Below are 16,763 nucleotides of genomic sequence, written 5' to 3'. Positions count from 1 at the left end.
GCACTTGAACATGTCGCCATTGTTGTGTATTTGAAAATGAACGAAACTAATTTTTTTACAGATGTTGACACCAATGAGCCCGATGAGAAATCATTGATTACGTATATATCATCATTGTACGATGTATTCCCCGAACCACCTGCCATTCATCCACTCTATGATATGGAGTCACAGCGTCGTGTCCACGAATACCGTGATTTGGCGCAACAATTTATCTATTGGTGCCGTGAAAAGACTGCTTATTTGCAAGATCGTTCCTTCCCGCCCAATTTGATCGAATTGAAACGTCTGCTTGGTGATCTTCACAGCTTCCGCAGCGATGAGGTGTCGGCACGTAAACGTGAAAAGTCCAAATTAGTCCAAATCTATAAGGAACTTGAGCGTTATTTTGAAATTGTCGGTGAGAATGATGTCGAACCTGATCTACGCCCCGAAGCGATCGAGAAGGCTTGGTATCGTATGCAGACGGCATTGCAGGATCGTGATATGATCTTGCAACAGGAAATCGAACGTTTGGAACGTTTGCAACGTCTTGCCGATAAGGTCCAACGAGAAATCAAGCATGTTGATATGAAAATAACTGATTTGGAGACTCGTATTACCGAAGAAGCCCGACACATTGAAACTCTTCACCCAGTGAATGCCAAGAATATTGTGGAAGCTTTAGAGACGGAAATACGACATTTGGAAGAGCCCATACAAGAAATGAATCAGGATTGTCATATCCTAAATGAAGGACGGTATCCCCATGCCGCAGAATTGCACAAAAAGGTGAACAAATTGCACCAACGCTGGGCTCAACTCAGAACTACATTCCACACCGTACTTGTACAGAAATTAACTGGTCTTAAATATCCCGTCCACGAGAAAACCACAATTCGCCAACAACGAACAGTGGTCGAATCACGTCAAATCGAGACCAACCCCCATTTCCGGGATCTTCAGGAACACATTGAATGGTGCCAAAATAAATTGAAACAAATGCTTGCCGCCGACTATGGCTCAGATTTACCATCGGTTAAGGACGAATTATCACGTCAACAACACGAGCACAACATCATCGATCAATTCCATGCTAAAATACTCAATGATGAACGCCAACAAAGTAAATTCTCGGGTGATGAATTGACCCTGTACCAACAGCGTTTAAATCAACTGCAAAAGGTTTATGCCGAACTATTGAGCACATCTACCAAACGTCTTTCCGATTTGGACACATTGCAACACTTCCTGGCACAAGCTTCGGCTGAGTTGCAATGGCTGAATGAAAAGGAACAAATTGAAATCACCCGTGATTGGGCCGATAAAAATTTGGACTTGTCTTCAGTGCACAGATACTATGAGGTAAGTTGACTCTTCTAAGGCATGGTCTATATAGATCGAGGTGTTATTTTCAAATAATTACACATTCGATACTGCTTGGAACCTCCAGCAACATACATATGTAAATACCATCATAAAAACACATACCATACATTGTTTTCCCCCTTAACTGCTAATTATATTTGCTTTTCATTCGTATTTATATTCTTGCAATTTCTGAAACAAGCGTGCATTTGGTAATGGAGACGAGGTGAGATGGCCAAAAAAAATGTTCCATATGTATACAACAAAAAATGGATCCTTACTCTACTTATTATTTGCCTCCTTATTTGTTTCATTTTGGTTTTGTGTGTGTTTTTTTTTTACAATTCGAAATGCTATTACCAAGTGCATACATTTGTGGTATTAGTTATTATCAGACATTAATTTAATACAGTCGAACTTTCCTTTAATGGATCTTGATGGAACCACAAAATTACATACAAACTATATATTTTGCCACCATTTCATAGGTGTTTTCATTTTCTGTACACAGAACTGTTAGTGTACGTTTAAAAAATCATTATAAGGAAACGATTTCGTGTCGAATTTACACCTATCAGATTATTTTATAGCGCAGAAAACTTAATTAAAAGAAGATCATTTTAAAGAAGTTCACAATAGCAAAGTTCGACTGTTTTAAACGAATTTTAAATACAAACATTTTCGACGTAATTAAATATTTAGAAGGTGAAATTAGTTTCTGTTTTAACATATCTTTATTTAGAAACACATTATCACCATAAAAACGAAAATACCACATTTATAGGGTTGTCAATTGTTTTTCCTTATTTAAAAATTGATTTTCTCTTTATTAATTCCCAAAATTAATAGTAATATTTATACTAGTTTAATATCTACCAATCGATTTTGTTAAGGTTTTTCAAATCGTGTAGCAATGTTTACTATATAATTAAAATGTTTTTGTTTTCTTTATTCTTCACTGGAAGTGAGCTAGCGCGGCACCCAATTTTCACAAAGTTTTCCCATACCCAAATATTTCTGGATGATATCTTAAGAGTAGCTTCTATCCTATCCGATTTCAAATAGCACTCATTCTACGTAATTTTTTTCGATGCTTTCCTCGGCAACAACATCTTTTAAATGTAGCACACCAATCCATGCTAATTATGTTTTCTGTCCGAAAACTCGTTTTACTTCAACTGCATCTTTATAGAAAAATACCTGCAAGAAACAGCATTCAGTGCTTGTCGACATATTTATGTAATTCTTAGCCTAGCGATCAATAGCCCTCTAATTTCTCAAGAGGCTCCTAAATGCAATCAACAAGCATAAATCGTATTTTAGATATGTTTCGGTGTAACCGAGTTTCAAATCCAGTAAACAATGCTTGCTATTTCAGTGGGTGTTTTCCATTCTTCAGCAGATTTTTGCTTTAGAAAATTGTATCTGTTTTCTCTACTAACAAATTGCTTTGCCTGCTTCCCCCTTATAAAAGCAAAGTTAAAAACTATAAACACACAATTTCCTTTGAAACTATTTTTGCACAATAAAAACTGCTATAATTCATAAAAAATGTTATAGCTCTTAATCTTAAATACGCGTCTTTTATAGTGTTATAATTTAAGTTAGGTTAGGTGGCAGGCCGATGAATCAGGCTCACTTAGACTATTCAGTCCATTGTGATACCACATTGCTGAACTTCTCTCTTATCACTGAGTGCTGCCCGATTCCATGTTAAGCTCAATGACAAGGGACCTCCTTTTTATAGCCGAGTCCGAACGGCGTTCCACATTGCATTGAAACCACTTAGAAAAGCTTTGAAACCCTCAGAAATGTCACCAGCATTACTGAGGTGGGATAATCCACCGCTGAAAAACTTTTTTGGTGTTCGGTCGAAGCTTAGGTCGACCTTGTGTATGCAAGGCGGGCATGCTAACCATTGCACCACGGTGGCTCCCAAATTACAGTAGTTGACATATAGCCAGCAAAAACTCTCATTACCCGGTAATCTTGTAGGCAAACCTGTTTAAAAATTATTAACCACTTATTAATTGGCATCGCTCCGGATTACATTTACATACGCATATCCTAGGGGGAAAGTACTTCTCCCCAGGCATACCTTTGGCCATGAAATAAGTAGTGTTTTTAAAGCATATAGTCGCCTAATATGTAAGCACTTATTCGTAGATATACCAAAGTTTGCAAAATAGCCACTTATTGTATCAGGCAAACAAATCTAGCCGATTATAATGTATCAAAATATGGCGAGCAATGCTGTAATATCAACATTACTTGAATAGAAACGAATATTGTAGAAATAAACAAAATTGTAACAAATCATCTAAATAAGATTACACTCAAATTAATTTCGCACTTAAAATAGAAATAAACGTTGTTGTTTAAGGGAGTTGGATTCGTGAATTAAAGGGTGATACGGTCAAAATTTGGTCAAGGGAAAACGCGTGTAAATCGGTGAAATCGTTTATTTAAAAAATCAAATTAAATTTCTTTTTCAAGTTCAATTAGTATAAAATTCAGGAAAAATATTCAGTTAGGCTTTCGCTTTTCCAAATCCGAATTGCCGGGCCTCACGCTAGACACCTGCCATCAGATTTTGTACAGCCACCTTGTCCACCTTCTTCGCCGCAGAAAGCCAGTTTGCCTTGAACTGCTGCTCCTCCTTAGCAGTTTTTTTTGGTCTTCTTTAGGTTCCGCTTGACAATAGCCCAGTATTTCTCAATTGGGCGGAGCTCTGGCGTGTTGGGAGGGTTCTTGTCCTTGGGAACCACCTGCACGTTGTTGGCGGCGTACCACTCGATGGCCTTTTTACCGTAATGGCAAGATGCCAAATCCGTCCAAAACAGTACGGAACAACCGCGTTTCTTCAGGAAAGTCAGCAGACGTTTATTCAAACACTCTTTCACGTAAATTTCTTGGTTGACAGTCCCGGAAGCTATGAAAATGCTGCTTTTCAAGCCACAGGTACAGATGGCTTGTCAAACCAGATATTTCTTTGCGAACTTTGACAGTTTTATGTGCTTGAAAATATCTGCTACCTTTCCCCTTCCTTTTGCCGTATAAAACTCCTGTCCCGGAAGCTGCTTGTAGTCGGCTTTGACGTAGGTTTCGTCGTCCATTACCACGCAGTCAAACTTCGTCAGCATCGTCGTGTACAACCTCCGGGATCGCGCTTTGGCCGTCGTATTTTGTTTATCATCGCGATTTGGAGTCACTACCTTCTTGTAAGTCGATAGTCCGGCTCGTTTTTTGGCTCGATGCACGGTTGTAGACGATACACCCAGCTTATTTGCATCTCGGAGAGAGAGGTTAGGGTTTCGCTTGAAACTACCGGCAACAACACACATCGTTTAAAAAAAAAGTTATTTAATTTTTTGCAATAAATTGTAGACTCGTTATGTAATTATTTAATATTTTCCTGCTAATATTTTACTATTAAGTTTTAAGTTAATTCAAATTGTTAAAATCAAATATCGACCCGCACTGTAATTTATAAGATTTATCTTGTTGTGCTTGGTATAACATATAAACTAATAAATCAAATCAAATCAAATCTCTTTGTCGTCTCAGCGGCTTTTCGATTTATATATCCCTTTTTATAAGCCACATGACAGTTGAAATCTAGTGAAGTCGATTTTGAAAGTGTAATGTGAATGAGGTATAATAGCATTTATTTAAAACATAATATGGTAATGCCATTAATTTAAAACACAATTATTGTGAAATATTCGTGAAGACTATTCCTTAACGGAAAAATCTTCAGAATGACCGTTACATAAAATATTCTTTTTGAGTTTTTTTTTTAAGTAAATGCTCAATTATGTGAATAATTTTACCTAATGGTACCATCATTTATTCTGTTTTATTAAGTCATTAACAGCCAAATGCATTACATTTTGAGAATATAAATTCGAAAATTACCGAGAAGTATTTATTACTGTCATTACAAGTTAGTCATTATAACTCACCGCAATGTAATGCACTGTGTAATTACAGCTTTACTCCTGGTAATGTAAATTGTAATGAGATGTGATTACCTAGTTTTTGCTGGGTATTTTTAACTTTTAACTAATATATCTATAATTTTTCTAATTTATTTAGTCCCAATTTAAAACAAAAATAATTCAAGTTCATTACCGGCACTAAATTTGTACAAAATATTATTATTCAACTAAATTCACAAAATCAGAAAAAATAAACATTAAAAAGGGTAATCTAATGGTGTTTTCTTTTCTGCAAAAAAAATGTTTCGCGTTCATTTTGTTTATACAGAGAGTACACTTTTTTTGCAAAAGAATCTAGAAAAGGTCATATTCCGAGCAAAATGCGAAAAAGCGGTCATATTTTACATGAAAACGCCATAATATAGACTTCAAATAAATAAAGAAAATAAGGTAGAATATTACGCTTGCCTACACAGCGAGAATCTTTTACCACATCAACTTAAGTTGGTGAAACTTGCGAACTTCCGTTATAGCAGCAGCGAAATTTTTTTAGTTCACGTATTTAAGTTCTGTAAAACCATCATTTAAACTTAAACAAATTTGTTTGGTAGAATACTTGCACTTTGTTCCCCATTATACAGCTTCAATTTGTAGTAATTTGGCATTGTTTTCTTTTTTAAATGTATTTATTCTCTTATAACATTGTTTGTCAAACCTAACGTTATTGCTGTTTTTTTGCAGAATCTTATGTCCGAATTGGAAAAACGTGAACTACACTTTGGCACCATACTTGATCGTGGTGAAACACTACTGAATCAACATCATCCCGCATCCAAGTGCATTGAAGCGCATCTAACAGCTTTGCAACAACAATGGGCTTGGCTTTTGCAATTGACTCTGTGTTTAGAGGTCCATTTGAAGCACGCCACGGAATACCATCAATTCTTTGCAGAAATCAAGGATGCCGAACAATGGCTGAGCAAACGAGATGAAATTCTCAATAGCGAGTATTCAAAATCAGAATTTGGTCTTGACCAGGGCGAAACTTTACTGCGTGGTATGCAGGATTTGCGTGAGGAATTGAATGCATTTGGCGAAACTGTGGCCAACCTGCAGCATCGTGCGCAAACTATTGTACCTTTGAATAAACGTCGTCAACCAGTGAATCGTCAAAGTCCCGTCCAGGCCATCTGTGCTTACAATCAACAGGGTCAAGTTCCCGTCGACAAAGGAGAAACTTGCACTTTAATGGATAATTCTGGTCGTGTTAAATGGCGTGTGCGTACCGCCAAGGGTCAAGAGGGTTTGGTGCCAAGCGCTTGCTTATTAATGCCTCCACCAGACAAAGAGGCCATCGATGCTGCCGAACGTTTGAAACGTTTGTTCGATCGTTCCGTCAGTCTGTGGCAGAAGAAACACTTGCGTCTAAGACAGAACATGATATTTGCCACCATTCGTGTTGTCAAGGATTGGGACTTTGAGCAATTTTTGGCCATGGGACCTGAACAACGTACTGCCATACGCAGAGCGCTTAATGATGATGCTGACAAGTTGCTTAGTGAAGGCGATCCCAATGATCCTCAGTTGAGACGTTTGAAACGTGAAATGGATGAGGTCAATCGTCTATTCGATGAATTCGAGAAACGAGCCAGAGCCGAAGGTAATATTAATGAGATCAACTTCTATAGAACACATAATTAACAGCCCCGAGAACAGTTTTGCAATGCTTCAGAAACTTGTGGGTGGTTTTTCTTTTTGGTAATTGTCATCACGTACTGTACACAATTGCATATGAATATACTCTTGTAGCAAGAGTCACACAAGGTGGTGACGTGGGCTTTTTTTATGTCTGAATAACATTTCAATTAAGGTTTAATTAAAGAATGAAATGTCATCTAAACATCTGGACATCATCACATTTATTCACTTCAATCATGAACATCGGAAAGATCCCAATCACCATTAGACTTTCATGTCAGTTGCCAGTTCTTACAGTGTGGTCAAAGAAAACGTTAGAAAATAAATATGAAAAACCTGTTCGCTAGTCGCAAAACCAGGGGTATAGGGTTCAACAATATTCGTTTATTTTTGTAAAATTACAAAATTTATTAATAAATTTATTTCTCCGTTTACATTCAAACAGAGGAAAGTAAGCAAGCCAGCCGTATATTCACTGAAGAATGCATTACCATCAAAGGTAAACTGGAAGATATGGCCCGTGAATTGGAGCAAATTATCAGTGCTCCTTTGCCTAGAGATCTGGATTCATTGGAACATGTGCTTGAAATTCATTCCGATTATGAAAGACGTCTTCAATTATTGGAGCCAGAATTGCAACATCTGCAAGAGACATTCCGCACAATTGCCCTCAAGACTCCAGCCCTTAAAAAGAGTTTGGATAATTTGATGATATTGTGGAAAGAATTGAATACCTTGAGTAATCTACACAAGGACCGTTTGAAACTGTTAGAAACATCTCTGGCTGGCCTAGAGGACAATGAACATTTCATATCGGAAATTGAAAATCAACTTGCCAAACATCAGGATCTACCATCAACGCCCGAACGCTTGGAAATGGTATTCAAACAGTTAACACATATGCAAGATTTGATAACACAACAGCAGCCGCAAATGGATAAGATGACGGATGCTGCCGATCAATTGGGCCGTATGGGTGTGCCCACTAAGGTTTTGGGTGACCTGAAACGACTACATGCAAATGTCGAACGTTTGAATACACGTTGGAGTTCAATATGCAATCAATTGGGAGAAAGGTATGTATGATTATACCCAAGTGTTGGGGAATACGCTGGTGAATATAATTTAGTTGTAAAGGATGTGCAAGATCTTTTTAGTTTTGAAGGATTTCATCTGCTAACTACCCTGGCCTTTTATAAACACATCCATTGTGAGATAATAAGACTCATATTTTCGGTATACGGTTTTTTCTGTATACATCTATTGACCAAAAAATATTCTAATAGTTTTTTTGTAATGCTTATGTATAGCATTTTTTCGAATTAGTTATTAATCTCGATGAGAACCTTTAGTGAAATTCAGTTGAATTTCTTGAACGTTAACTTTTTCTTTGCATTATAGGTGCATGCCTGGCTTTAAAACAAAAAAAAAAGACAAGGCAATAGACTAACCAAATGCGCTGAATTGTTGCCTTAAAACTTCTGCTAAGACTATCAAAAAAGATAATTTCATTTAAAAACGATTTAGTGAAATATGTAAAAGCGAAAAAGCTTCGTTTTCTGTTAGAACTATCAGATATTCATTCATCAGCTTAATTTAATGTCAAATTAGCCAAACTTGCCGTAGCTTTAAAATCTGTTTCTTTTATAAATGAAGATTGTTTTCCCATTCCAGCAGATAAAAACTATTGAACAGATTTTTTTTTTCTTTTTTTATGTTAGTCTGATATCAACGCAGGCTGGTTTTTCGTCCAAATATTTTTTTTCTTTTGAAAGCATGGTAGCTACTGATTTGTCATGTACACACAATTTTTTTTTTTTTTTGATTCAACCACGAAATTAATTGATCGAATTAATTTTTTAATTTAAATGTCTTCAATCACGAAAATGATAGTATCAATCACAGTTTTAATTGGCCATAGAAAAATTTCTTGATTAAAATATTAATTAATTTCATTAGCAAAATTCAATTAATATTTTAATTGTTTCAATTAAAAATTTATTTGATGTTGATTGCAAAACTCAATTAATTTTTTTATTAAAAAGTGGAACTATTTTCAATTACTTTCTGAATTGGCTTAGAGTTTTTATTTGGATTAACAATTGATTGTTTGAAATACATTTTTAATTAAAAATTAAAAAAAATTAACTGACTTATTCTTTCGAATTTGATTAAATAGTTAGTTGTATCAATTAATATTTTAATTTTATTTAATTTTAAAATTTTCAATCATTGACTTATTTAACTTAATGTTTCTATCTTCATTAAAAAGTTAATTGTATCAATTAATTTATTTATTGAAAAAATTTTCAACTTCAGTTAACTTTTTAATTGAAAATATGTTGGTGATATTTTTTTCTGTGTATTAAAGACTGTGGCATTGTTTTCATCATCATTTTATTGATAGCACATTTAAAGTGCTAAAAACCCCACAGTTGCACCAGCTTGCTCATTTAATAGTGCAAATCCCTTCAGATTTTAATAGGGAATAACGATAAATAGTCTTATCCAATGGATATTCTTGCCTTCTTTTTAATAATTTTTTGCTTCTCTACACACAAGTGTTATTTTCCATTCTTATATACTTCACGACTAAGTGATAAGCGTGTAATGATGTAAGTACTGATCACTTCAGCGTTACCTTATTAATAGACTTCTATCTCTACTAACCCTTATATGTGTAGTTGACACGAAGTGTTTTTTTTTTTATAAATGTATAAATGTTATTTAAATTTTCGAATCGATTAACTTTTGCTCGATATTGGCCAATGCGAAAATTACGTTGACTGGTGCCCAAAATGTAATCTGACGGTATTTTTGAAATGCATTTTAGCCCTACTATCTAGCAAATTGGACGTTTTTCTTGTTAGAGGCAACGACATTCAGAAATTCACCAATTTTATGGAAGAGCAGCAACAATTTTGCTTTTTGCTTTGGTACTATCTTCGTACTTGTAAAGTTTTACGTTGAAGCCATTTTTCAATACGTTACAATCTTTTCTATAATATTTGCTCAGATGTTCAGCCATTTTAAAGCCTTCATTCGCCGAACCATTTCAAACATTTTTGCAGTTTTTTTAATAATTATAACGATTTCTGAGGGCATACACAAATATTTTAGCTTGACAGGTGTACATTGTATAACTTCGTGGCAACATTTGAAGCGTAAAGACTCTCTTTGAAAACCTTGCTAATCTGCAATAAGCCCCCGATTATTTCACGTCCTTTCATGAACATTCATGATGGGTACCTCTTGTGTTCTCTAGTTTGATTGCTCGAACTAATACTTTCCCCTTTTATTTTTCCTCAACTGATCTTACAAAATATAATTTTACGGTAGTGTTACGCCTTGGCCCCCATAAACAACATCATTCTTGTATGCTTGGCTTAAATTCTCAAACATTTCATTTTCTAATTCACAAATCCATTAAACAACGGATTTGCGTCAATGGTTTTGAAGATGCTTAACTAGGAAATTAGAATAATTATCGGTTTCACTCAAACACCTCCCACTCATTTATTGAAATCTTTTGACACCATTAGCAATACTAGAACTTTTGATCGATCTTTCTGGAGGTGATTATAACACCTGATTTACAATATGTTTATGGTAATTTTCCTTCTTTTCACCTTTTACAGAATGCGCTCATGCGAGAATGCTATTGGTCTCATGAAAAATTTGCAATCAAGCGTGCAAGTCGAAGAATCATGGGTTGATGGAACAACGGAAAGGTTATCAGCCATGCCAACGGCAACTTCAGCTTATGAATTGGATGTAAGTATATTCTCTGGGTATTTTTATTTTATCGTCATATGAATTTTGTTTTTTAGTTCAGAAGTTAGGAAGAATTCTCATTTTAAATATTCTAGTAGGATCTTTTTTCTTAGAAATGAAACAAGAGAAATTTATTTTTTTGTTTTTAATGTATACCCCTTTTGTTTAAGTTTCACTGGATCCTATTATTTTGATTGGGAGCATATTCCCTTATGATGAATGAAAACACAAAGTATATATTGAATCCTGTTTTGAAAGCAATTATTGATATTCTGTTATTTTGAATTGAAACTCCCCCTTTTTTATTGGTGTTGGTAATAAAAAAAAACAAAATCTTCTCGTGTGTTGTTCAATTGTCCTTTCCCAGTATGTATAATTGTGTGTTTTCTCCAGTCCCATATTTTCATATGTAGCATTATGTAAAAATTAATTTTTGTGTGTTTTGTCCTACAATAAGCAAATGTGTCCGTTGTTTGTTTCTATTTTCTGTACATGAAGACATATATATATATATATAAACATTTATATTAGATATTTAGTAGATTTTGATCTCAAAATTGTGGAAAACAAAAAAAAACAAAGTATAGAGTATCCTTTGATGCTAATAAATTAAACAAAACAAAAAATATGTTTAGTGGTGGGCATGGGTAGTAGTTACAAGTTTAGTTTAGTTTTTTGGTAATCTTGTGGATTTATATATTTTTGTTTTACACTGAAAAAAATCCCACAGTAGTAAACTACAATGCACACACACACACATATATTTACAATTTTTAAGACACACATACACACACGTATTTCTCCACCGCCAACAACAACAACCCACCTACACAATTCACACAATAGGAAACAGAAGAGCTCCAGAGTCAATACCAAATCCTTTCCAACAATAAAAATTAACTGTACTAGTATTGTAGTTATTTTTTGTTGTTGTAATTTTTAAATGACTACATTTTTGACATATTTGTTGCACTAAACAACTTTTGTAGACAATCTTTGAACTAATTGTATTTTTGTCTAATTTTTTATATTTTTCACCCACAAACAAAAAAAAAATCCAAACAAAATAATACAAAAAAATTCCACAAAAACACCTTTTTTAATTAATTAAAAATATCCAAATATGATCCTAATGGTTTGGAAACAATATGCACCCCCAATGGATTCTTTTGTTAAAAAATAAAAAAAAAACACCCATGACCAAACTCTAACAAACCCAAAGAAATTGCTGGGAGCTGCTATCGAACAAAAACCCAAAATCGAAAATGTCAACTTGGCTGGAGGCAAATTGATAAGGGAAGCTAAGGTAAATGATGAAATCACTTAAAATCTATCCTCCCCTCTCTATCCCAGAATCAAAACAGAGACACCCTTTCAATTTTATTTTCGTCTTTCTGTTCTGTTTTAATTTTTGTTTTTTGCACCATTCGGAATGTTTTGGGTAAGAGCATTTCGAATTTGGCGGCAAATGTGAATTTTTGGTAAATTTTGATGTAGTAATGTCTATTCGAAACAAAGGTATATTTAATGCTTTTTTTTGTAAACCAAAAAAATTTGGAAGCCAATATTTAATCGTAACTCTAAATTAAACCAACCCCATAATGGAATATAATAATCGGGTTTAAAAGGTGATGCGTGAATAACTTCAAAATCTTAACTCCAACCATAAGAACAACCAATGGGAAAAATACTATTTGCCCATAGTAATGAAAGATTACAATAATAATAATGAAAAGCACTAAATATTTCGTATAAAGAGTCTTACTCAAATTTGTTTAACTTACCTTCTCTATACATACATACATAACTACTACTGCAATATATCCAAATAATTATATATCTCTAAATAATATCGAATTGTACTAACTTAACCGAATAAATTTAACTTAACATTAACCACCCTCCAAACCAACAATAAAAATTTAACCAAAAATGAAAACATCACCATACGTAAAGATTTACGATGGTAAATGCCTGCGCTTCATCGATTGGCTGTTGGAAGTACGTCCTTCATTTTCACCGCCTCGTCGAGATTTACGTCCCGCGGATAGTGATCCCGGTGCTACACAGTATTACAGTCAACGTTTAGACATATTAAATACGAAATACGATCGACTACTGGAACAATTATCGCAACGTCTAAAGACGGCCATTGAAGTTAATGGCAGCGATGGTTTGGTAAGTTTACTTTTGTAATATAAATGTTGTTTTGTTTTTACTATTCTTCTATTTGTTATTGCCTACCAAACAAAGTGGTTAATAGAAATTGAAAAAAAAATAAAATGTTTGAAATTTTTTTGTTTGAAATGCTCACAAAATTCAAAACAATTTATCGAAGAAATTTAAATGGATTTGATCATATAAACTTCAAACTTTTAAGTAATGTTTTCATACAAACAATTTGTAAAATTGGGTTTTCATTTTATAGCAATATTTTTATTATATACGGGGATTTTTAGCTATTTTAGAAACCCTTTCTGTCAATTACACTAACATAGTCTGTTAGGTGTTAATATTCTATTATGTCCGTTATGCTGCTAATTTTATTTTTATATTCTTTCGATCAATAAATCGATATACTTCAAAAAATAAAATCTGCAAATACCGGCTTTCGAAGGATGCTGCTATATTTCTGTAATTTTTGAAAAAGAACAAATACTTTAATCTTCCAAAGACTTTTGCAATAACCATTGAAGTATCTGTGCATTTTCAAGCAAATTCAAGCTTGTTTTGGTGCCAATAAGTTTAAAAATAACCAAGTTTGATATTTATGCAATCAATGATTCCTTCTGCATACTTTTAGCTATTAGCAGATTTTACTATTCACAAAGGTTTTTGAGTGAATACAGTTTGAGGAGGTTTGACATATACCTCTTATTGGATATTGAAGTTTCGAAATTTAACCGATGAGATTTTACAAAAATCAACTTTTTGAACATTTAGAAAAATTCGAGTTTGGCGATTCTTGAAAATCCGCTTTCGACGCTAGATAAGAAAAATACCTAAACGTTGGAGAATAAGTTTGAAAACTGCCTGTTTCAATTGTAGGATTAGTTCTTAGCATAGTTATGACTTTTTCCAAACAGATACTTTTTCTATATTAAAACCTTAGGTGGGATAAGAGTATTTGGCAAATAAAAGGAAAATACATGTATTAAAGTTGACATTACTTTCTACAAAGTTAGACAACAAAGATCTTTATAAAAAATTCGGTATCACCTTTCTATGAAGCCGAAATCGACTTTTCGACTTTTAATGAAAAAGTCAAAATTAGATTGAATGGGAAATATGTCCAACATAAAAAGATGAAAGACGATTAACGTCAAATGTCGATAAGTTGAACTTGAAGATTACGAAAAAAATCGATATTATTATGGAAGTGATCCCATTTTTGGAACTTTGGAAAAATCAACTTTTTCGATTAGAGAACCATTGAACCTAGAAATCTTAGGCCACTATCAAGTTTGATAACGTTTTTTACTTTTACTTATTTTTTACTTGCAATATTTTTAAGCGAATTTCGTCCAATATAAAAAGTCGATTAGTCCCTTTTTGCCATCATGAAATATTAGTTAGTTTCTAGTTTTGACGAAAATCGATGCCTTTGTCCTTAGCAGAATGAAACAGATGTTAAAAAATGTTTTGATTTTTTAATTCGAATATGTGATTGAATTCATGGCCTTATGATCAAGTTACGATTTATTTGAAGTTGATTTATTGATCTAACTAACTTCGCCGATCATTGTGTAATACAAATAAAAAGACACATGCCCTCAAGACTATTTGGTGCCATTAAAACATAGTCCACAATCTTCAGAAGACAACAGTTTTGGGTTTTCATACCATCATTCTGTTGACGAGACATATTGGTAATTCAAAATGATTAATTTTTCCATTATAACAAATAAATACAATCTTTGAGATGTTAATATACAACTCATCTCATTGCATGTATGAAAGTTTCGTATCATTTCGGACAAATTTTGATCTTAAACACAACATCTATAAAGTCTATGAATTGATGTATAGATTATAAGAAATTAAAACAAAAAAATGAAGTCATTTAATGGACAGTGTGTAATTTCATTATTAATGAAGTAATTTTTGTTGACTTATTAGAAGTGTTTTCATTGTATATCGGCAATTTTTCACAAAATTTTAAAAACACTGCATATATTCTATGCATTTGAAATATTAGTACCATTTGCATAGCGACTAATTTTAAAATCACCAAAACCCCATATGGCAAATATGGAAAAGATGCCGCTCTATGACAAAAAAAAATCCAATTAAAGAATATAAATGTTTTCTTAAGTGGCTTAGCAATTTTTTAGGAGTTTGGAGTGCGGAATAAACAAAATCAAAACTGGTTTTCGGTTTAAATAAAACTGATTTAATAGACAATGTATGCGAACGTAATAAATGAACATTTAATTTATGCAAAACTAAATAAGAATTTTTATTTTTAATTAGTTTAACGGGCATGTAGCGAATCAAAAGTACCCTTCACTTGAACGAGTTAAAAAAAAAGAACTCTACTTGATATATTTTTTTATTATTAATTAAATTCTGAATACACGCCTTGTTTTTTCATGATTTTCGTATTTACATTGCAAATTAATTCAAATCCAATATTGCTGAGAAGACAAATTCAGAAGAGATGGAATAAACAAATATGTCTCAATAAAATAAAAAATGGATCATTTTGTGAATGCCTTTTACTGTTTGCAATTAAGTAGATTTAAATTTTTTAATTCCAAATGTTTGTCTAATGAATCCTAATAGGGGGCGCTATGGGGAAGTCATAGAGACTGTCAAGCTTATTTTATGATAATATTTGCATTGTCATCTCAAACCAGTTTCTTTATCCATTAACAAAACCAACAAAAAGAGTCAATGAATTTTAATATCAACATATATTTAATTTTCTTATATAATTAACAAAAAACGCAGCCAATAAATAAGCCAACCGAAAACAAAACATTGGCGTCTAAGAATATAAAAGCGCAGAGCTAAGAAATATAAAAATAAATCATGACTGCAAAAAAAATACGCGTGCTACACTACAGCATGTGACAACTGAGATCGTTCATCATTCCAAAATAACATTTTGTTTTGAATTAAAGACATGAATATTGTGGAATTAGAAAGAATTAATATTGATTGCAATCACATACTAAAAAATTCTAATGATTCCATAGAATTGATTACTTGCCAATGACAGATAAATAACACAATGCGTGACTATTGACTTTACTTCTCCTGGTGTTGTGGACCTCGTTTGCGGTTTCGCATATCAATGTTTCAATTTGAATGTGGCTCAACTTCAGCCAAATCTTGATGGCAATGAATTTCTGCTGTACTACGGTCAACACCGACGCAATTACTCTAAAAATAAAATATAACATCATAACAGCTAATGCATTATTACCTGGTTGGCAGACAACAAGCACCAGTAGAATAAGTAATATTTTCAATGCCTGAATTCGTAGTCTACACACAAAAAAATTTGTTTCTGATTCAATCACGATCCAATCAATTTTTTTGATCCAATTAATTTTTTAATTGAAATGTCTTCAATCACGAAAATGATAGTATCAATCACAGTTTTAATTGTGCATAGAAAAAAATCTTGATTAAAAAATTAATTGATTTTATTAGCAAATTTCAATTAATTTTTTAATTGATTCAATTAAAAATTTAATTAATGTTGCTTGCAAAACTCAATTAATTTTTTTATTAAAACAGGTAACTATTTTCAATTACTTTCTGAATTAGCTTAGAGTTTTTATTTCGATTATCAATTGATTGTTTGAAATACATTTTAAATTAAAAATTTAAAAAATGTTCATCATTTTTTTTCTTGACTTAGTCTTCCGAATTTGATTAAAAAGTTAATTTTATCAATTAATTTTTTTAATTAAAAATTTTAAAATTTTCAATCATTGACTTAATTAACTTAATGTTTCTATCTTGATTAAAAAGTTAATTGTATTAATTAAT

General features: G+C 32.9%; 1 protein-coding gene across 24 annotated transcripts in view; it reads left to right on the top strand.

The window, feature by feature from the left end:
- shot (dystonin-like protein short stop) overlaps positions 1-16,763 on the top strand; it is a 272,625-nt gene that overhangs the window by 200,059 nt on the left and 55,803 nt on the right. For 16 of the 24 annotated variants that reach the window (XR_012722870.1, XM_075310682.1, XM_075310679.1 and 13 more), the window contains 6 exons: positions 62-1,344; positions 6,030-6,948; positions 7,432-8,062; positions 10,625-10,760; positions 11,983-12,066; positions 12,717-12,938. Coding sequence is in view for 23 of the 24 variants with exons in the window: in XM_075310682.1 (XP_075166797.1) it covers positions 62-1,344; positions 6,030-6,948; positions 7,432-8,062; positions 10,625-10,760; positions 11,983-12,066; positions 12,717-12,938 (3,275 nt within the window). In the remaining variant the exon portion in view is untranslated. The remainder of the gene's footprint in view (positions 1-61; positions 1,345-6,029; positions 6,949-7,431; positions 8,063-10,624; positions 10,761-11,982; positions 12,067-12,716; positions 12,939-16,763) is intronic. The other 8 variants (XM_075310688.1, XM_075310693.1, XM_075310692.1 and 5 more) reach the window with 2 other exon arrangements.

Source organism: Haematobia irritans, chromosome 5 (genome assembly GCF_050003625.1).
Source record: "Haematobia irritans isolate KBUSLIRL chromosome 5, ASM5000362v1, whole genome shotgun sequence".
NCBI classification, from domain to species: Eukaryota; Metazoa; Arthropoda; class Insecta; order Diptera; family Muscidae; genus Haematobia; species Haematobia irritans.
Note: the sequence above shows the minus strand (reverse complement) of the source record. Positions and strands in the feature narration are given on the sequence as shown.